This window comes from Sapajus apella, unplaced genomic scaffold (genome assembly GCF_009761245.1).
Source record: "Sapajus apella isolate SASKATOON/1434 unplaced genomic scaffold, GSC_monkey_1.0 scaffold85, whole genome shotgun sequence".
Lineage (NCBI taxonomy): Eukaryota > Metazoa > Chordata > Mammalia > Primates > Cebidae > Sapajus > Sapajus apella.
The window spans coordinates 4,928,967-4,949,972 of NW_022437025.1; the positions used below are offsets into that span (position 1 = coordinate 4,928,967).

At 54.2% G+C, this 21,006-nt stretch overlaps 1 protein-coding gene across 4 annotated transcripts in view; it reads left to right on the forward strand.

Annotated features, from left to right (window-relative positions):
- Positions 1-1,298, forward strand: part of AFAP1 (actin filament associated protein 1) — a 167,503-nt gene extending 166,205 nt beyond the window's left edge. For all 4 annotated transcript variants that reach the window (XM_032254103.1, XM_032254106.1, XM_032254104.1 and 1 more), the window contains one exon: positions 612-1,298. In XM_032254103.1, coding sequence (XP_032109994.1) covers positions 612-638 — 27 coding nt within the window. In that variant the 3' untranslated portion in view covers positions 639-1,298. The remainder of the gene's footprint in view (positions 1-611) is intronic.
- Positions 1,299-21,006: the final 19,708 nt, after the last annotated feature.

Here is a 21,006-nt window from a genome sequence, read left to right on the forward strand (position 1 = left end):
CACTATTCTACTTTCTTACTTTCACATTGTTTGAAATAGAGATAAGGTCTTGCTATTTCGCGTAGGCTGGTCTTAAACTCTTGGCCTCAAGCCAGACTCCTGCCTCTGCCTCCCAAAGTGCTGGGATTACAGGGCGTGAGCCTTTCTGTCCCTGTTGGTTTGACTTGTCTGAGTCCCTCATGTAAGTGAAATCATTACAGGATTTATCGTTGGTCACTGGCTTGCTTTGCTGATCACGTCCTCAGGGTTTGTCCAGGTTGCAGCATGTGCCGGAATGTCCTTCCTTTTTAAGGCTGATATGTGGCATCGTCTGTATTCACCATGCTTTATGTATCCATCCATCGGCAGACATGGGGTTCCTCTGCCTCCTGGCTGGTGTGAGTCACGCTGCTGTGAATGCGGTGTGTCGTATCTGCTGGAGACCATGCTCTCCATTCTGATGGGTAAATACCTACCTAGCAGTGGGATTGCTGGGTCACTGGTCATTGACTGTTGAGTTTTCTGCAGGACCTGAGCACCCACCTGCTCTGAGTAGAACGTGAATGGTGGCATGGCTTGGCCCAGCCTGATCCTTGTGCCCTGTCGACTAACAAGACCCTCCTTTTCTCTAGGAATGGGAATTGAAGAATGGGACATAGGGGACAGCAGGACCGCTCCAGCCTCAGAGACTGCACACCCCCTTGCCCGTGTCCTCATCTGTGTGATGGCAGAATCCTACCTAGAGCGGCCTCCGCTGCACGACGCCGGAGGCTTCAGGACTGAGCACCAAGGCCAGCGCCTCTCGCCCAGGCCCACTTGTGTTCTTTCTGCTGTATACTGGCGCCTTTAAAAAAGATTTACTTGTAAGATTCTGGTTTCCAACTTTACTCGTTAAAAAACAAAAACAAAAGTGATGGAAAGGTGTTTGAAAGGGTGCTGTGAGGAGAAGTGACATCTTTCTAACCAGTTAAGCCATTGCTTTCACCGATTCCAGCCCAACCCTGGACTGAGGGTGGATGGATCCGTGAGCCCTGAATGAAACCTTGGATTTTCTGCAGAAGAGTTTGGATCCCTGGCTGCTCTGGGCATGAGTGTGGCTGGCACGTGGGCACTCGGCTTGCACCGCCAGGAGGGCCAGGGGCTTACGCAGCCCTGATGTGGACTTTGGGTGCGGGCATCCCCTCCCCACGTGCCCGTCCTCCTTGGCATCAGCGGTAAAGACATGAGAAAATCGCGCTGTGAAACGTTTTTTACCTTTTATTATTTTTTTGGACAGATGCTTTTGTCACCAAGACATGAAAAACTGCCCTTTTTCTTAACCGTTTTTAAAAATGTCTCTTTTTATTGTGTGTCACACTTAGATCTAAGGATTTTTCAGAGGTTTCTTATTTTATTAATGATGTGTGCTGCTTTTGATGGGCAGCAGAGGGTTTAATCCTTCACTAACGTATGCCCTCCACCCCCTCAGCCTGCCATCCCCAGCCCTTAATCCACATCGGAGCCGCAGGTGCTTCTCACAGCAGGGGCCTCTGGGGGCAGGGCTGGCTCCTCGCCACTGTATGGGATGTTTACGGCCGCGTGGGGCCAGATTGGTCCTTTGAAAGGGAAGCAAGATCTGGAATTCCTCACTCATAGAACATCTTGGAGCAAGAGGCAGGAATTCCAGGGCCACCTGCCCCTGCCCACCCCAGCTTGTCAAGTTAAACCTCAAGTGTGTTGGTGGGCCTGGCCACGCACCCTCTCTCCTGAGTGGGGCGGGTGCAGGGAGGTGGGCCTGGCCACGCACCCTCTCTCCTGAGTGGGGCGGCTGCAGGGAGGTGGGCCTGGCCACGCACCCTCTCTCCTGAGTGGGGCGGCTGCAGGGAGGGCCTCTTCACTTGCTTGCCTTATGTGCAATATTTCTTGGAGAACGCAGATGCCTAAGGCATAAAGAAAAACTGAGTTGATAGTCGAGGCTGGTTTCTACCCCCTGGGATTAAAAATCAGATTACCTTCTTGGTCTCCCGGAGACCGCTGTCAGGAATTCTCCATTTCAGGAAGATGCAGCCACTGATGAGGAAATAGCAGCCCCCGAAACCCGTGCAGGCAGATTCACGGAGCCCAGTCCCGGCAGCGACCCCCGCTGCCCCAGCATAGAAACTGGAGGTGCTACGCTTGGCGCAAGTCTCCTGCCCACCATCCAGCATGTCCTCCTTATCACACACAGGAACAGATGGCAGGAAAACGCAGCCTCCTTGACTTCCTCCAGACACTTTCAGAGCCCATCCTGGCGTCAGCCCTGTGGTGCGCAGGACTTTACAGTTAGGATTCATGTTTAATGTCGTAGCACTCGAGGCCTGCAATGGCCATGTTGGATTACTCGAGTGGGAAAGCGGTCTCCCGTGTATAAGAAAGTTTTACAACAAGAATTGGAAGCTGCTTCATTTGAGTCCGCCTGAAACTTGAATTGATTACAAAGCCATCTGCCAGGAGCGTTTGGGGTTCCTGAGCCATCAGCTGGCGTTCCCCATCTGACACGCCTTCCTCCCAGCCTGCTCAGCGGAGGCCCATCACACCAGCATCCATGACGCCAACTTCCCGCTACGACATCCAGGCAGGGGGGCGCAGCCGCCACATGCCCCAGGGCCATCCACTGTGCTGACATAGAGGAGGGTTCCCGCCGGTGGTGACTTTCCACCATCGCAGGCAGCTGGGACCGCTTCTGTCACGCACACAGAATTTTCTGTGAAGGGAAAGAAGCTTCCTCCACCATAGAGTTTTGCTGCCTTCAAGTCAGTTCTCCAGGTTGAGGCCCTGGGGCCGCTCTGATTGGCAGCCTGCTTTGCCGACGGGAACTGTGCTCAGCCTTGGTGGTTAGTGAAAGAAGGGGGAAGTGGCCAGCCTGATGTCTCGGTCCTGGCCTGGCACAGGTGGGCAGCAGCAAGCTGATGGGTGAAGCATGAGCCACGTGCCACGTGTCAGTCCTCGGCTGTCACCCACCAGCTTCCTCACCAGGCAAGGTGGCCCTGGAGCCTCAGCAAGAACTTGCCCTAGGGCACAGCCAATTGGTGCTAGACTCCCAGCACGCATATTTGGTTTAAAAACCCCGGTTTGTAATTCACTTCCACAACCATAAGCCTTTTAAAGAGGAGGCAAACTTTAATGAACCCCAGCGTGGCCCATGGAGCCTTTCAAAATGGGTGCTCTGGAAGGGGGGCCCTGACATTGGAGTCCTTTGAGGCCAGATGTTCCCCTGAAATTTTGCATTTGATCAGAAAGTTTAAAGCATTTACTTCAAAATAAGTTATTTATTTGTATATGTTCAATCAATGTAGTTTTTAATTTATGTCTGTACATATTAGACACATGAGCCATCTTGCCAGAGTCCTGACAGCGATCTCATTTGATCATCCTCCCAAAATATGCCCCAGGAACAAGCACCCTTGCTGCTGTGGCAGCAGCCAGTGTGACTATCTGACTTTGTAATGAAGCCAGGCTGGGGGCAAGAAGCCCGACAGGCAGGCCAGGGTCCCTGGAGGAGCCAGGCTTGGGGGGCAGAGGCCTGACAGGCCAGGGTCCCCAGAGAAGCCCAATTTCTTTGCAGTGTCACCATTACTTAGCAGATCGTCGTGTTTGCAGGGGCTGGCTACCTATACTAGGGTGCTGACCAGATGGCGAGGAACACGGTGGCCATGCCATGGGGCGGGGCTCAGGGCTCCTTCCATTCTCACCCTGAGCCACAGTGTCACTCTTCAGGGCTCCGCTCCTGCCTGTATTTCGGTAAGGTGTCAACAGCCTTCAACTTCCATTTGTATATTTTTATAATGTACTTAAATCACTAACCAACTTTTTTCGTAGAAACAACTCTCAGGTTAGATGGCTTATTTTGGTCCCTGTGACTTGGGCACAGGCATGGGCCACGGCTCCCTCTTCCCAGAATCTGAGGGGAACTGGGGCAAGGCCCATCTGTCTGCAAGGCCGGCAGTTCCCTCCCTTGGCTTCCAGAGACTGCGGAGGCTGCAGGGTAACCGGTGTGGGTCTGCTGAGTCACCCTGGGCGTTCCTGAGCCTTGCCCTTGGGGCTGGCGGGAGGCCGTTTCCCAGCGCTGCGTCAGTCCCACCTCACCCCTCCATACCTGCGCCCTGGCATGGCCAGGCCTAACCTTCCCCTTCATCTTATTCGTCCCAGAGTTATTATTGGCCGTTTCTAAATAGACAGAACTGCCCTAAAAGGTGGAGATGTACTCCTTTTGAAAAGTCTCTTTCAGAAAGTGGGTCCTTGGCTCTGAGGCCACCCCCAGGAAGGAGTTTGAGGTTCATTGTCATCATGGCCACAGTTTGGTGCTTGTGTGTGGGATTCAAAGGGCAGCACTGAAGCCAGGGTGAGGCGCAGGGGCTGTGGGCAGAGCTCCCTTGCTTGTGGCCACACCTTACCTTTCCACGAGAGGCTGCTTACTCACCCACTATTTGGGGGGATGTAAATTTTGCCCACAGATGAACTTTGCTACCCAGGTGAAGTGCTCTGTTATGTACCTCACTCATATCATTAGACACCTTCCAAGGATGGGCAGCCTGCAGCAGGGCCGGCGACCCCCATCCAGCAAAAAGGCACCTCGGGCCGCAGAGCAGGGCTGACACCCTGAGCTCACAGGCGGCCCCCGCGGTCAGGCAGATGGCCACCCTTCAAACAGCCTCTTCTGGGAGCACAGCCCGGGAGGTCTCTGAGTATCCCCGGCAACTTACCTAAAGGTCATGGCAATATTTAAATGTGAAACTATTGCCTTCCTCTTTCCCTAAAATAATTTTCGAATGGGAAGAATAACCTCAAGTTCATGACATAGTTTGAAAGAGGGTAATTCATTTTTTCCTGGTCGTTACGATGGGCTGGATTCATACTGTGAAATAAACGAAACCAAAGTGTTCCTGCCGTAAACACGTGGCATACACTGTGGAAAAAGCAAAGCCACCTCGATTTGTGAGTCCCAATAGCAGGGTGGTTCATCGTCTGTAAAGGAAGGGAAGCTGCGCCCAGGAAGCGGTGGCTTCAGATGCATCCTCCGCTCAGAGTCCTTGAAGTACTTCCAGCTCTGGTCTTCCGGAAAATCTCAACTGTACCGTGCACAAGTATTACTGGGTATTTTTAGTTGTAGCCATGGAAGATATTTTCAAAATGAGATCTTCAGATCATAATTCTTAGGGACCAAAGGCATTTTTAATGAGATAATCTTTCTGATTTTCTAACAGGAAAGGAAATACTCACTTTAAATTTTAACATCAACTTTTAAATGATAGCTATTCAGAAATGATTGACCATGGTGATAGGTTGTAAAATGTTTTCATATTAAGAATGTAATTATTTGCTTATTGTATTTTTTAAAAGGTAAAGTCCTATTTAAATTTCTCTTTGAAAGAAACAGGCAAAGAAACAGCAAAGATTTTTTTAAATTAAATATGTTGGTAGTGCCCATTTTAAATGACTGTAAATATATTTTCACTGTTTCTCAGTGTATTTAATTCATAAAGTAAAAATTTTATGAAAAGAAACTTGCAATGAAAATCCTAGTTTTCAGTCCACAGGCCCCATTTTGTAGTAGCTTCACTGAATTTCCTGCTTTCCTCGTTGATTTTTCTACTGTTTCACATGCTGTAACCGAGACTGGCGCCCTTGGCGTGCCTCTTTGTGTATGAATAAACTTATGTCCCCAAGCCGGTGTCTTGACTGCCCTTGGTGTGCGCTGAGAAGTGGCCCCTTTTCCTGAAGTCCTCGCTTTCGGGTGGATGGGGGTCTCTTGCTGACATTCAGCCACCTACGGGGGAGAGAGGGGTCAGGAGTGACACGTGGAGGGAGGAGGTGGGCAGATAAAGGAGCATGGTTTGTACTAAAAAGTAGCTTGGAGTCCGCAGACTGAACATCCAGTTCCAGAGACGTTTGTGCCCTTGCTGTGAGGCTGACTCCGGGCCAGGTGCTAGAAATAGAAATGGATCCGCTAGGACTCCTGCCCTCGGGGAGTTTGCTCCAGGCAAGAAGAGACGGACCGAGATACCTGGACTGTATGAAGATTTCTGGAATCACAGAGATGCTAAGTTTGAGGCTGTTGGGTAGGGTTTTTGCAGAGGAGTGGGGGTAATTTGAGCTAGGCCATCGTGTTTAAATAGGAGTTCCACAAGGAGAGAAGTCGTTTTCCAAGTGCCCTCGGTGTGCCCTTCTTTTACGCCATGAGCAGGGTGTCCTCCCAGACAGCGTGCAAGAAGGCTGAGAGTCCCCACTCCACTGTTACTTGTTCCATGGTGGGCGGTTAGTCTTGCTGGGAGAGTCTGCTTAAAGCTTTTAATAGGCCATTTTTAAAGTAATGCTCCTTGTTGGCTTCTGAACAGAGGTCACGCCCTGGTAGGCTGCCAAATGGAAAGGAAGGGCCTCCAATTTCCTTCCAAACTTAGCAGGAGGACGCCAGGACTCCGCTTTGCTTTTTAACACCGTGGAGAGCGCTTAGGGATATTCATCACGTGAGTTACAATTTCGGGAACAGGTGACCCAAAGCCTGGAGAACATAAATCAGGAGCCCAGCTCCTTAATGGGAAGCAGGGAACATGAGCTGATGTCTGTGATCCAGAAATTGTACGATGGAAATTTCATCTGTTTTATGAGGCCGTTAAAAGTGGTTATCCGTTCATACAAAGGGACTGATTCAAAAGTAGGTCAGGAGACCTCGCAGGATTCATGAAGGCATCAGGCACCCACAGCCTGCACGGGGGGGTAGGCGGGGGGACGGGGGCTAGTTCAGACCCTCCCCTGAACTCGGAGGGTCTGGTGCATCTGGAACCCTCCTCAGCGGCGGGGCTCCTCACAGCTGAGCTGCTCCCTCCTTCCTTGGGGCACTGATCTCTGCCTTGCAGGGCTGCCTGGGAAGTCTTTCTTTCCTGATGCTTTAACACTGAACGCCTTGCTGACACTGGAGGGACGGCCGCTCCCAGGCTGGCCAGTTCCTAGAGGTAGTAACCCCTAGCCTTGGGCACAGCTTATACCCAAACCACCTCACTATGGGGGTCTTGGGGCTCTCACCCTCCAGGCCTCTATGCCCGCCCCTGCTCTAATCACCCCAGCAGACCATGAGACACAGCCGATGCCGGGAGCCAGCCACGGAAGTGACTGAGGCCACCCAGCCCCAAGCCTGCTACCCTGGCCGCAGCTGTTCCTTCCCGCAGAAACCACAGCAAAGGTTCCTGGCTTTGCCTACACTTTCCCCTCGCTCCCTCGACCTTGCAGCTGGCCTATACTTCCCGGTGTGGCCTGGTGTGGCCTAGTGTGGCGTGGCATGGCGTGGCGTGGTGTGGCGTGGCCCATCCTCCTGAGAACCTTAACAAACTAGCTTGTCAGTGACAGAAGGGCCTCACCATACCTGAAGGTGAATTGAATGGATGTTTCCAAACGCCCCGGTCCTGTGGAGAGGGTCGGATCTGGCCTCGGCCTGTCTCAGGTCTGCAAACTGCCTGCCGTCCCATACGGTGGGGAATAACCACTCGAAGCCTGTTCTAGAATTCAGGGAGCTGTGTGAACTACCCAGCACGAGGCTGGCCCCAGAGTGGGGCAAGTGGATGTCCCCCACCTGGGATGCAGCCCAGCTCCACGGCACAGTCCCCGAAGGCACTGGGATGACAGCCCCGCCGCCAGCCTCCTGCCGGGCACAGCACTCGGGGCCTTCCTGGTTGTGCAGGGATTGGGCCGACCCTCTGGTCCAGCCTTGCTGCCAGCCTGCTCCCGGGCACAGCACTTGGGGCCTTCCTGATCATGCAGGGACCAAGCCGACCTCTGGCCTGGGCTAGATCCTAAGTCACAGCAGGAAGGCAGCACGCAGCCGACTGCCCTCGAATAGGGAAATGAGGTCCCCAGGGAAGTGACTGCCTGAGAGCAAGACCGAGAGTGAGCCTGGCTGCCTCCCCCCTCCCCCGCCCCCCACCCCGTGCCCTGCTCCTCTGAGGGGCGGGTTCCCACAGGACCCACCACCCACGACAGCTGCCACACACTCAAGTCTGACAGCAAAGAGCAGGCAGAAAGCTGCTGGGCCTGCTGTGGACGCAGCAGAGCCACAGATGCTGTGGCTGCCATGGCCCCTGGGGTCCCCGGGCTCCATCCCTCCACACGTTCTGATCCACCAGTCCCGGAAGAAGGAGCTGGGGGAGCAGGCACTGCATTTTATGGTCACAGTTTCAGGCCCTGAAATTATTCTGAAAATCACTAAACAAGTTATTCCCAAGCTCCTTCTGTCAGGCCACGTTCGGCCCCAGAGCACACACACGAATCCCACCTGCTCTACCCTTGAGTTCAGCCAGGCAGCTTAGAACCAGAGCGCACATTTATTCACTCAGCAAACATTTATGGAGCACCTCCTCTGCTGACAACGTTCTAATGTGATCTTCACATATGTAAGATAGCACTCCGGTGGTTTCCCAGAGGAGGTGCAGGGGCAGGGAAGTCAGCGGGCCCAGGCACCCTCCAGGCAGAGACCTGCTCTCTCAGCCCCTCCCCCTCTGATGCCCAGACCCTGGCTCCGCACTCCTGCGCCCTAACCCCCCACCAGCAGGGACTCATCCCTTCCCTGGTTTCATTGTGTGGCCCCTGCTGAGCCACGCGGGGAGACAGAGCCCATCCGGAGCCACACACCCATTGCACCTTCCCAGGCAGGTGACTACAGGGCGCAGGTCCTTCTCCAAGCTCTGAGGTTGAGCTGGGAAGCGGCCCTGGACCGTGCAAGCCTGAGCTTCCATCAGGGCATGGCCCAATGGGAGGGAAGGCATTTGGGAATGGGGGTGACCGTTGAAGGCAGGAAGCCAAGGCTGTGGGCAGGGGGCAGAGAGATCAGGAGCTGGGGAGGAGGGGTGAGGCCTGCAGGCGGCCACAAGCTGTCCTGGGATGGGAGCTGCTGCAGGACCAGCGCTGTTGGCTTTGGTGGGTTTTGCCAGCTCCGGGTGTAACCTCGCAGTAAAGCCCTCTTCCTAGGCGCAACCCCAGAAGTCCAGTGAGCCCAGGTTCCAGCCTGTGTCCGCCCCAGACCTTTCTCTTCCCTGCCCCAAGCTGTGCATCTGCAGGTGCCCTCCGCAGAGCTCGAGTCGTCTGGTGGCCGGGCATGATGGCTTACACCTGTAATCCCAGCACTTTGGGAGGCCTAGGCAGGCAGATCATGAGGTCAGGAGTTCGAGACCAGCCTGGCCAATATGATGAAACCTCATCTCTCTAAAAAATACAAAAATTAACTGGGCAGGGTGGCACATGCTTGTAATCCCAGCTACTCAGGAGGCTGAGACAAAAAAAAATCACTGGAATCTGGGAGGTGGAGGTTGCAGTGGGCCAAGATCACGCCGCAGCACCCCAGCCTGGGCGACAGAGTGAGACTCCGTCTCAAAAAGAAAAAAGAAAAAATAAGAGTCTCCTGGCTCCTCCCCTCGCCACTTCCCAATACAGAACTCCCCATCTCCCTGCCTTCCCAGCCCCCACCCTGCTGCCCGAGCTGTCCCTGCCGCCCCTAGCCAGGCCCGGGCCCCTGGGAGTCAGCCTTCGACGTCCTTTTCCTCAGTGTGCTCGGCTGAGTCCCACTCAGCCTCCTCCTCCTCATCTCTGGCCTCTGTCCGCTCTCCCAGCCCCACCACCATTCCGGGTTCAGGCTCCTGGTCCCCCACCCACCTCACTGCCTCAGTCCCTCCAAGGTGACCCGGCGTCGCAGGGAAGCCCTTGGCAGGTTCTAAAACATATCTGACCATGTTCCTGGCATGCTCCCCATTCCTTCTGGATAAGGGCCTCGCCTGCAGCCCGTTCACCAGCCCAGCTTCACCTCTCTGCTTCCATCCCCCACACCTGCCCCTTCCTCCTGCCTTATGTCTGTCAACAGATCTAGACGCTTTGGGGACTGTTCTGACCCCACCCGCCCTGTGCCTCCTGGGAGAGGTGTCTGGGCCTTTACGGTGGGTGGGACTAATTGCCCTACGAAGACCACTGTTCCTGGGCCTTTGCCTCCCACCTGTAATGAGGTGCCTTGGGGAGGACGAGACCAGGCTGTCCTCCACGTTAAAGAAACAGTGGAAAGAGTGACACTTCCTCTCCCACCTCCCCTCTGCACCTTCCTCTTGGGCCTGGCGGTTTTCCCACCCAGGGCACTGCACACAGCCGCTCTTCTGTGCTGGCTCCTAGTTGGTATTACCCTCGGGGGATGCATTGCTGGTATTCACTGTGTGTCCCCTTCCTTTTTCCTTTGACCAAGAATCAGCCAGGACAGCTCTGCTTTCCAGGGGTGCTGCACAGGTGCCTGTCCTGATTCTGCGTCCCTCCCTGCACAGATGTGCATCCCAGTGCCTCCCTCCTGCACAGGTGTGTGTCCCAGTTCCTCCCTCCCTTCCCAGGTGTGTGTCCTGATTCCTCCCTCCCTGCACAGATGTGCATCCCAAGTCCTCCCTCCCGCACAGGTGTGTGTCCCAATTCCTCCCTCCTTGCACAGGTGCTCGTCCTGAGTCCTCCTCCCTGCACAGGTGTGCATCCCAGTTCCTCCCTCCCGCAGAGGTGTGTGTCCCAATGCCTCCCTCCCTGCACGGGTGTGCATCCCAGTTTCTCCCTCCTGCACAGGTGTGTGTCCTAGTTCCTCTCTCCCTCCCTGCACAGGTGTGTGTCCCAGTTCTTCCCTCCTGCACAGGTGTGTGTCCCGATTCCTCCCTCCCTGCACAGGTGTTCCTCCCGATTCCGCCTCCCTGTACAGGTGTGCATCCCAAGTCTTCCCTCCTGCACAGGTGTGCGTCCCAGTTCTTCCCTCCTGCACAGGTGTGTGTCCCGATTCCTCCCTCCCTGCTCAGGTGCATGCCCCGAATCCTCCTGTATTAGTTTGTTTTCACACTGTTGATAAAGATATATCCCAGACTGGGAAGAAAATAAAGGTTTAATTGGACTTACAGTTCCACATGGCTGGGGAGGCCTCAGAATCATGGTGGGAGGCAAAAGGCACTTCTTACATGGCAGCAGCAAGAGAAAATGAGGAAGAAGCAAATGCGAGAGCCCTTGATAAACCATCGGATCTCGTGAGACTTATTCCATCACGAAAATAACAGGAAAGACCAGCCCCGTGATTCAATTACCTCCTCCTGGGTCCCTCCCACAATCTGTGGGAATTCTGGGAGATATAATTCAAGTTGAGATTTGGGTGGGGACACAGTCCAACCATATCCCCTCCCACCCTGCACAGGTGCGTGTTCCGACGCCTCTTTTCCTGCACAGCTCTGCTTCTTTGGCAATCAATATGCACGATGTTTTCAGGTCCCATCGCTCTGGATGAATCCATCAGGAGAATCCTTCCCTCACACTCTTCCTATGATATTACCATTTGTTTTAAGCCTGTTTCACATCCCCAGGGACTGGGAGCTCTTCGGGGGCAGTGGCTGGCTGCCTGTTTCTGCATTGCTCCTGTCTAGCACTGGCTTGGACCAGGAGCTTTGCAGGAATGCGAATTCAACAAGAGCAGCGGCCGCGGTTCCTCCACGGCGCCCGCTCTGTGCCAGGCTTTGCTCCAGGTGCTTTCCATGAGTCAGCTCACCGGCTGAGTGCTCAAGGTCTGCTTTACACTCATCAAGTGTTGGGCACCTACTGATCCACGACACCTGTAAGCCTTTAATCGAGCTGAGATCCTTTCTCTGTGGGTTAATATCTTCTCAGCTTTAGAGACTGTCCTATTTTCTTTGACTAATTATTCATTCACTTATTCATCCAGAAAATATTCATTCAACACCTACCAAGACTGAGGTGCTGGAGACGCCATGGGAAACCGAACAGTCAGCCCTGGCTGACCGGGGTGGCTGGAGAAGGCCAGCTGGTGGTGTAGGTGGACGTTAAGCCAGTCGCCTTGCTGATAAACATGCAATCGTAAGTCATGGAGAGGATATGGAGAAGGACGGGCTTCTGGCTGTGGCCGATTCGAAAATGGAACCGTCCTCCCATGGGCACATGGGGAGGAAACCCTCAGGTGCGGGGGTTGGCGTGTCACGTGGGTCTGTTGGGTGCATGCTGCAGCCTCATTCTCCCTGTCATCACGCACTTGGAGGGCCCAGAGGACACTCCCTTGGCTGTGGTATTGGGAGATGTGCAGTGGTTCAGGGCTTTTTCTTGGAAAGCTCTGTGGTGGCTGTGTTTTCAAGTCAGAGCTGAGAACATGAGCTGTCACCCCAAAACTGGGTTCGTGCATAGAGCTGAGAACAGGAGCCGTCACCCCGAAACTGGGTTCATGCATCGAGCTGAGAACAGGAGCTGTCACCCCAAAACTGGGTTCGTGCATAGAGCTGAGAACAGGAGGTGCCACCCCAAAACTGGGTTCTTGCATAGAGCTGAGAACAGGAGCCATCAACCCTGAAACTGGGTTCTTGCATTCCGTGGGGATCATGGCAGCTCTTAACTTCCGGAGACGAAGCGGGCTTGTGCATTGGAACGAGAGGTAAGAACTTAGCCATGATCATAACAGTTGAACCCACAGAGGTGCTCAGTGGTGATGAATGGATCACAGTGTCTCTGGGACTGTGGTCACCAAACAGGCCACTAAGGTCTTCACTTGATCTGCACAAAGCAAACAGAGACACAAACATGCTCTTCTGGATCTGGGACTGAGAGACCCTACTGGAGTCACTGCAAAACTTAGGACGTTTATCAATCTATCTAGACCTCAGCCAGGTTGCAGCCCTGAAGGCCTTTGAATACAGGGATGTTACAGCCCCTTAGGCACAATCCTGGCATGAATTTATAAGAAGGATTGCCTCCTAACCTTCCCCAAAGACACATACTGGAGTGACGTGCCCGAAGAAAAACTCCCCACAGTGTGGGGGAATGAATGGACCCCGGCTCTGGCCTCAGGCAATGCCTCAGGACCAAGCAGACCAGGTGGCTCCGCACTCAGAGCACGGGTTTGTGGTGGTCAGGGTTCTGAGGGAGGTTTGGCCCCTGAGTTACAGTGGACCTGGCATGTTACGAAGCACCCTGTGATCACCCCTCCTGCCTGCTTGTGTAGGTGGGACACACACACGGCAACAGGCAGAATCCCCACAGGATCTCCAGACCCCGTGGCTCACGATGGGAGAGAGTGCCAAGTGGAAGGCCCTGCAGAGTCTTCTACCTACCCAGTGAACAGAAGCAATACTGGATGATCAGCAGAACTGCAGAGATGAGTGCCACGATCCGGGCAAGGCTGGAAGGATGCAGGGTGGTGATACGGTTTGCATCTTCGTTTCCACCTAGATCTCATGTTCAGCTGTAATCTCCCGCGTTGGAGGTGGGGCTGGGTGGGAGGTGACTGGATCACTGCATCCTCGTGATAATGAGTGAGTTCTTGTGAAATCCGGTTGTTTAAATGTGTGAGGCACCTCCCCACTCCCTTCTCTCTTGCTCCTTTTTTCTCTGTGTGATGTGCCTGCTCCCCATTTAGCTTCTGCCATGATTAGAAGCTTCCTGAGGTCTCCCTGGAAGCAGAGGCCACCATGCTTTCTATACAGCTTGCAGAACCATGAACCCGTTAAACCGTTTTCTTAGAAAGTACACAGTCTCAGGTATTTCTTTATAGCAATGTGAGAACAGCCTAACACCGGTGGTGATTCCTGTTGCATCTCCATAAACGCTTCTGTTTTCCCTGGGTAAAAGACTGAGCTTGTGAATTTTGGAGGTGCCGATCACAACGGTAGCTTCCGTTTCAGATGTGGTCAATTTCACTGAAATAAACCGAGTTCCCAGTGCCCTGTGTGCAGATGATCTGGTGAACACCTTTAAAGATGTCCGGTGGTAATGAAGTATGATTCTCTACCTATTGGTAAAGACACCATAAGCAAGTTGCTTTCACCTGGCAGGAACAGCAGTGCACCTGTACGGCTCTTCCTCAGGTCAATGTGAATGCTCCAGCTCTTTCAGTCTCCAAGGACGCTCGTCTCCCTGCTGCACAGAACACGATGCTGACCCACTACTTCCATGATATGACATCAGTTGGGCCTGGTGAGGAGAAAAATTGCAGAATCTCTAGAAGCCTTGGTGAGAGACAAATACGCTAAATCCCAAACACTAGGTCAGTGCGCTTTGGTCAGGAATCTAGAAGCTGCTGTGGTTGTTCTGACCAGGAAAGACTTAATAAAGGGGATTTAAGGCTTACACAGCCATTGCAACGGCTGGTGAAGTGAGGGGCTGGAGGGCTGCCATGAAAATCCCACCCACTCTTGAGGGTGGTTCCCAACAGCTTCAGCAGAAGGGGCTGCAAATCTCAGGGACCTCTTAGAGATTTCCGGGAGCCGGTTCAGTTTGTAACTGCAAAGTAAATGGCTCGCAAGGGCTCTCCTGGGAGCTGCGTCCACCCTTGCGCCTGTCCCTTCGTCCGCCCATCACTGCCTCAGCGCACAGCGGCCTCTCCTTCCTGTCTGCTGCCGCCATCCACGTCGGCGCCTCTTATTTGGCTGGTTTAACTTCAGAGACGTAGGGGGAGGTTGGTTCCAGGAAATAAAATTCTCAGAGTCTCCTTTGCATTAAGAGATCTTCAGAGGAGATATAAGTAATGCTGAGCTGACAGCAGACACGGCAGCGTGCGCCGTGAGAAGTACACACATGCGCAGCAACCCTGCAGTCATCATTTGGGATTTCTGGTCAGAAGCCATGTGGACTCAATAGAATTACCCAAATCTCATCTTGCAGTCGACTCAAAACAAGTACTAGCCCTTTCTTTGGTGTTCAGAGCTGTGCACAGGGATTTTTAACTTTCACTCTTTTATTTCCACATTTACTTAGGTGAACACTATTTGGCAGTGTTGAGGCTCTTAACATCCTTCCAACCCTCCAAACTCCCCATCACTGAAGTGCTCGCGTTTGAATCACCCCTTGATGGATAAGAGGATATCTCTGCGGGTTTTTCTTTCTTTCTTGACAGGTGCATAAATCATACCTATTTAAATGCATACAAACCCTTCTGTTTCCTTTGTAAATGAGTAACAGAGGCTGACACTGAGCCACAGACTTCCCTCCATATCCCTCTAGGGTGGTCTTACAGCAATCCAGAGCTCTGGAGAAACCTCAGCCCTGCCTGCTGCTCCCTTGTAAGCATTCTGTTTATTCTGCTTCGAATCCTGTAGATTTTTAAATCTTTATCTTTCCAATTCCGGAATTTTGATAGGATGGACTTTCGCCTATTACCATGTAAGCCTCTTTGATCTGCAAACGGAAATTTTTCAGCTCAGTTTGTGTTGACTTATTCCCAAGGAATGCCTGCTTTTTACTGCTGAGCTCATGCAGTCTTTTACATATCTTTTACCTCCTCTGCTCCTCACTCCTCTGCTCCTCTTAGAGATATTTCATCGGCCTATTTGGTGGTGACACGGTTTTGCCTCATGCTCTGTGCCGTCTTGTTCATGCAGATTTTAATTCGGCTCAAACCTCAGTACGTTGTTTTCTACTCAGCCTGCAGGGTTTTCCTGTCTTGTTTCAAGGAGGGCATATTTTCTTACATTTTACCTCAAGACAAAATGCATATAATTTCCGAAATTCTCTCCAGCTGCCTTTAATAAGCTCTTCTCCACGGGATGCCCTTTCGCCACATCCACGGGGAAGGCTTTCAGCTGCCTTAGACTGTGGGGGGTTTTCCTGGCCCCTCGGTGCCGTGGCTGTTTTTTATTCCAGTTACTCATCCTGGAATGAGGAGCGCTCCCTTCAGACCAAGTGTTTTCGGGTTCATGCGCCGTGTCCTGTCTCCTGCCGGCTGCATTCTTAGGGCCGATCAAGCCCTTCTTTTCTGCATTTATCGGGAAGGCAGCCGGGCGAGCACGGCCCCCGGACGAGCCTCTGCATCCAGCAGGCTGTCACCGCTGTCTACCTCTGGGATTGAGAAGGGGTCGTCCTCAATCCCGCCATCTGATTTAAACCCATACCACCCGAGCGCTCATTTCTGGTGGCATTTCGTAATTGTTCCGTGTCCCGAGTGCAGAGCCACATGGTGGCTGTGTGTCTCCGTGCCCTGGCTGTCTCCCTTCCTAGTGTAAGTGTGGAACTCTTCCTGCTCCTCAGCTGCCAGGGTGAGACCCTACCTGTGGCTTAGAGGGTTGGGGGAGCACGTGATTTTAGAGCAAGACAGTGAGCCACAGGGATCCTTTTTGGGATGGCCACGTGACCTGAGCAGTGTCTCTAGACGTTACAAGAAGTGGGTGTTGAGTCTGGAGCTGCTGCAGCCGTTTTGGGACCTGAGGACACCTACCTGCCCCTGTATGCGCATGGTGGTCTGTGGCTGGGAGAAACAGAGCCACATCGAAGGCTTTGCATTAACCTCTGTGACCCAAATCTCCAGTGGGGGCTTCACCCTGCTGGCAATTTTATGACCTCCCTTGGTCTATCCATTTTCTCACTTTTGCCGATGACAATTTCATTCCTCCCCCTGCTTCCTCAGCCCCTCCCTCCTCACTTTCAGCAACGCTGCTGCATCTGACTTTCCTGAGAAAACAGAGCCGTCTGAAGGGAAGCCGCCCACTCAGAGCTTCCCGGCCATGTTCCAAGGGATGCGGGCTCTGCTTCTGCGTTGACTGGTCCTCTGCTTGGGTGCGGGCTCTGCCCGGGTGCGGGCTCTGCCTTACTCACCCCTCCAGGGCCTGCTCTGGGACAGGGCTGCCCCCTCCTGTCTCTCCATGTCTGCTGGCTCAGTCCCCTCCATGCACCACCCTCTTCCCAAAACCATCCGCAGTCACACACGCCCAGCTGCTGTCCGATTCTCTGCTCCTGAGTTACGAGAAATTTCTAGATAGTGTTATGATGCACGCTGGCTGTCTTCTTCCTCACCTTCCGCGATTCCCTCCACCCGCTCTGAGCCATCTGTGTCCTCACACCCACTGAAGGCCTTGCCTGGCCGGATCATCCACCCAGCTTCTCTGAAGCCCGTGACCCCCCCTCACTCGGCAGTCTGCCTTCACTGCCCCCCAGACACCATGTTCTCCCCTGGGCGCTCCCTCTGCGGGTGGCCACTCCTCCTCAGCTCAGACGTCTCCCCACCGAGAGCCACACTTGCACTGCCAATGGCTCCGGCGGCTTCTCCAAGTCTCCACGTAGACGTCTGACAGGCAGGCGCCCCATCATAACCACTCCAAAAGAGACGTTGTAGTTACTCACCCAGGCCTGCTCCTTCCTTGTTCTTGCCCATGTCAGTTCCTGGGGCCTCTGATCACCAGGTTTCCAGGCCCCGGACCAGGCACTGTCCTCAACTTCCCTCCTTCAAGCTGCCCTTGGGTCCTAACAGCTCCACGTCTCACCTGCTCACCCTGACCACAGCGCTCCGGACACCAGCTCAGACCGGCCTCCTCCCAGTCACCCAGCTTCCTCTCTTGACACCCCAGTGATATTTTACAGAGATTAGTCAGACCCTGCCCCTCTCTCGCTTGACCTTGTCTGTGACGGGCTGCCCACTTTGCCCTCCCATGGGTCCCCACCCCCTTCCTCTGTGGGTCCTCGCCAACCCTCCTGCCGAGATTCCCATCAAAGTTCTCTGCAGAGGTGCAGTGGCCGTGGGAGGGCCCAGGTGTCCTGGTGCTCACTGAGGTCCTGGCTCTTGGTTTCTGTGAGCCCTGCTTCCCTGGACTCTGAGACAGGGCATCTATTCCACGGAGCTGCTGCCAGCATGGTGCAGGAGGGGCATGAAATGTGCCCGACCCTGGGCTGGGTGCACCACAAAGACTAAATGAGGTGGCCAAGAGGACCTGCCATCCCACTGGGCTCCGTGCTCTGCTGGCTGGCACCGCCGATGCCCCCGAAGCCCGAATGCCCATTGGATCACGCACGGAGTTGAACATGTGGGCCAATGCAAGCTGCAGAAGACGCGGCTGGCACTGTTCTTCCAGTGCCAAGCTGGGAAGAAACCTGGAACCCTAGAAGGAGAGCAGCAGGCTGTCCGCTGGGCCTGGCGCTGCCTGTGATTCACAATCGAATTGTGACAATATGCAAATGGCCGTGGTTCTGGGCACACATTACTAAATGCCTGGGCTGGTGCCACTGAGAGGCCTGGAACTGGTAAGTCTGAACTCACTCAACTGCAAAAAGCCCCCGGGCTGTGCAGGCTGCAGGAGGCGTCCCGGTGGACTGGAACCTGCCAGGCCTGGCGCGGCTGTGAGGTGCCAGCGCCACCGAGCCCTGTTGGAAACCGCAGCACTTGTCAATCATTCTGGCAGCCCCAGGCTCATGCCACGTTTTCCTGCCTAAGGAATCTGGGTGTGGTTGGAACACGTGGAGAAGTCAGAGACTCCCCTGCCTCCGTGTGCAGGAGTGGCCGGAGGGTGGCTGTGTCTCTCGGCTTTTGTTGGAACTGAGCTTGGGCTGGTGTTGGTTTCCATCTGGCACTCCTGCTGAGGGGTCTGTACGGCCCATGTGCAGACACTGGTTCCTCCCCAGTGCCACCCCACCCCACTAAAAGAGGACTCTGTCAGTGTCCCCCAGCCTGGGACCCCAGAGCTCACCTGTAGCTGAGCAAGCTGGGTATCACGCAGTGCAGTGAGGGGAACCTGGGCTTCTCAGAGTGGTTAGAAGGGCCTGATTGTCAGGTGTGGGCAGTGGGAGGTGATTTGGAGCAAGACTCAAGGAAGCCAGGCTCGGCCCTGGATTGGGGGCTGTGAGGAGGTGGGGTCATGCTGGGATCAGGTGTCTCAATCAATCTTCTCTAGAGGGAGGGGTGTCTCAGGGGAGGCAGGAGCCAGAGACACAGCAGCCCTCACCATCTCGGCCAGGGAGAGGTGTCTACACATTTTTGGGGGTTGGACAATGCTGTGTGGCTTCATTGCACAGGCGTCTCGCTTTTGTCTTGACTCATCTCGATCCTGGAGTGGCCTCGCTTTGTGTTGGTGCCCAGTGACATTGTGTGTCCTGGATGGGGGAAAGTCCCAGGCACCACTGGGAATGCCAGTGGCTCCAGATGCCAAGGGCCACTTCCTCTGGGCCACCAATCCTGACTTTGCACAAATCCCCATGGAAACAGGTGCCGGTCCTGACAGCAGCTTTGGAAGCAGTGTCCCCACAGCACCTTCTGGGGGCACATCCCTGCGTGCTGGGGCTGGAACTGCCAGGGCGTCCTCTGGAGGGGTCCCGGGTGTGCCACAGAAAGGGGCCTCTGGGGCCACGTGACTGAGAAATGCGGTGGCTGCCCTTCTCTGGGCCTTCTGGGCACACAGAATGCCCCTTTCCCGAGAGCCACCCAATGGCCCTGGTGGCCAACTCTCCTGCTTCAAGGAGGCCCTGGGAGCAGCTGCTGTGATTGATGACCGGAGCCTTCCACCATCAGCCATTTCTCTTTCCCCCACTGAACCAAGGTAATGAGCGTGTCGGATCATCGAGGTGAGGGTTTTTGTCTTCATGACACGATGTGTCTGTGACATTGCATCTTTCTTCCTGTTCTGTTGAGATTTGTTGTTTCTCAAATGACTCTGGACCCTGAATTCAAGGCTACCTAGAATTTGGGGTTTAGCTGGAGCTTTCAAGCAAGGCCTCACGTTTTAGTTAAAAGCTGTTGCCCCCTTCCCAGACGCCCGGGATGCCTTGGTCTCCTCATCTGTGACCCGGCTGCTTGTACCTGCCCCATCTACATGAAGCTCAGGTTGGAGAAGAGGCCAAACAGTGTCATGTGGCGGGCTTCCATTGCAGAGCAATGGGCATGCTTTGCTGCCATCATCCAAACAGGTGACGCCCCCGCTAGCTCTGTCACTCAAACAGGTGACGCCCCCGTTAGCTCTGTCACCCGAACAGGTGACGCCCCCGTTAGCTCTGTCACTCGAACAGGTGACGCCCCCGTTAGCTCTGTCACCCGAACAGGTGACGCCCGTTAGCTCTGTCACCCGAACAGGTGACGCCCCCGTTAGCTTGGTAATCCTAACCGGTGACGCCCCTGTTAGCTCTGTCACCTGAACAGGTGACATCGTCATTAGCTCCACTGTGGGCCTTCCTGTCGTTACAGCTTTTAACTAAAACGTGAGGCCTTTTAACTAAAACAGCCGCCTGCTGCCAGCTGGGGAGATCATTCCAGCAAAAGGTTCCAGATGGATGCTGTGGGAGCATGAAGCTTTCACTGCACTCAGTAGCTTTTCCCTGGGAGAAGACACTCACAGGGCCTGGCGCACTGAAGTGGGAATGGAAATCGTCAAACAGGGTGTCTGATGGATTCTCACTTCCTCCCTGAGTCCTGGCAGTCAGCACGAGGGAATAAAATGGCCACATGGAAAGGGCTCCGAGGTACACTGCTGTGTTCACATTCCCTCTGTCCCTGGTCACACACGCAAGCACACGCACACCCCCCTTGGCTGGCCTTTGCACTGCACCAGCCCTGGACATCCGGCTCCTTTGCTCTTCTCACGAGCACCTGCAGTCATCCTGCACCGAGCTCAACCACGGCTTTGAACTGGGGATTTTTAGCTGGGCTGGGTCCTCCGGGGTTGAGCTGTGCAGTCCTCGTCCACCTCACCCAACCTGAGTGTCCTGCAAAGTCCAGGGGCCTGGCTGCATTCATTTGCTGCCCCAGGCCCAGAGCCCAGCCCAGAGCCTGGCACAAATTCAAACAGGCATGAGATCTGGCAGGAAGTTTTGAGGACGTTGATGTTGAAAACCACAGTTTTTACTCCACAAGAGCATGCCATGGCCCAGAGAAGGAGGGCTGTGTGTGCGCGCGCATGTCCATAAGGGGTGCCACTCTACATGGACATGCTGTCCACACACACTGGACATGGTTCAGTGGTCACATGTGGGGGTGAGTCCCTGCTCCCCACCCTGGACTGACTTGGGTGCAAGTCAGAAACAGAATCATCATCACCTGCTATGAAAAGAATGCCTTGTTTTATTACAGCTCTGAAAATACTTTCATGTGAACGTTGCATGTGCAAGTTGGCCATATCTGGGGATGTCGGTGGCAGGGGAAAGGCCTCCTCAGAGCAGTAGCTCACTACACGCCAGGGCGTCTGCCGACAGCCCCTTGCCGGCTCTCTCCCGCTGAGCAGCCACTAGGCAATTGCAACCTCATTCTTTCCAGAAATGGCTTGGGGACCAGTTAGCAAA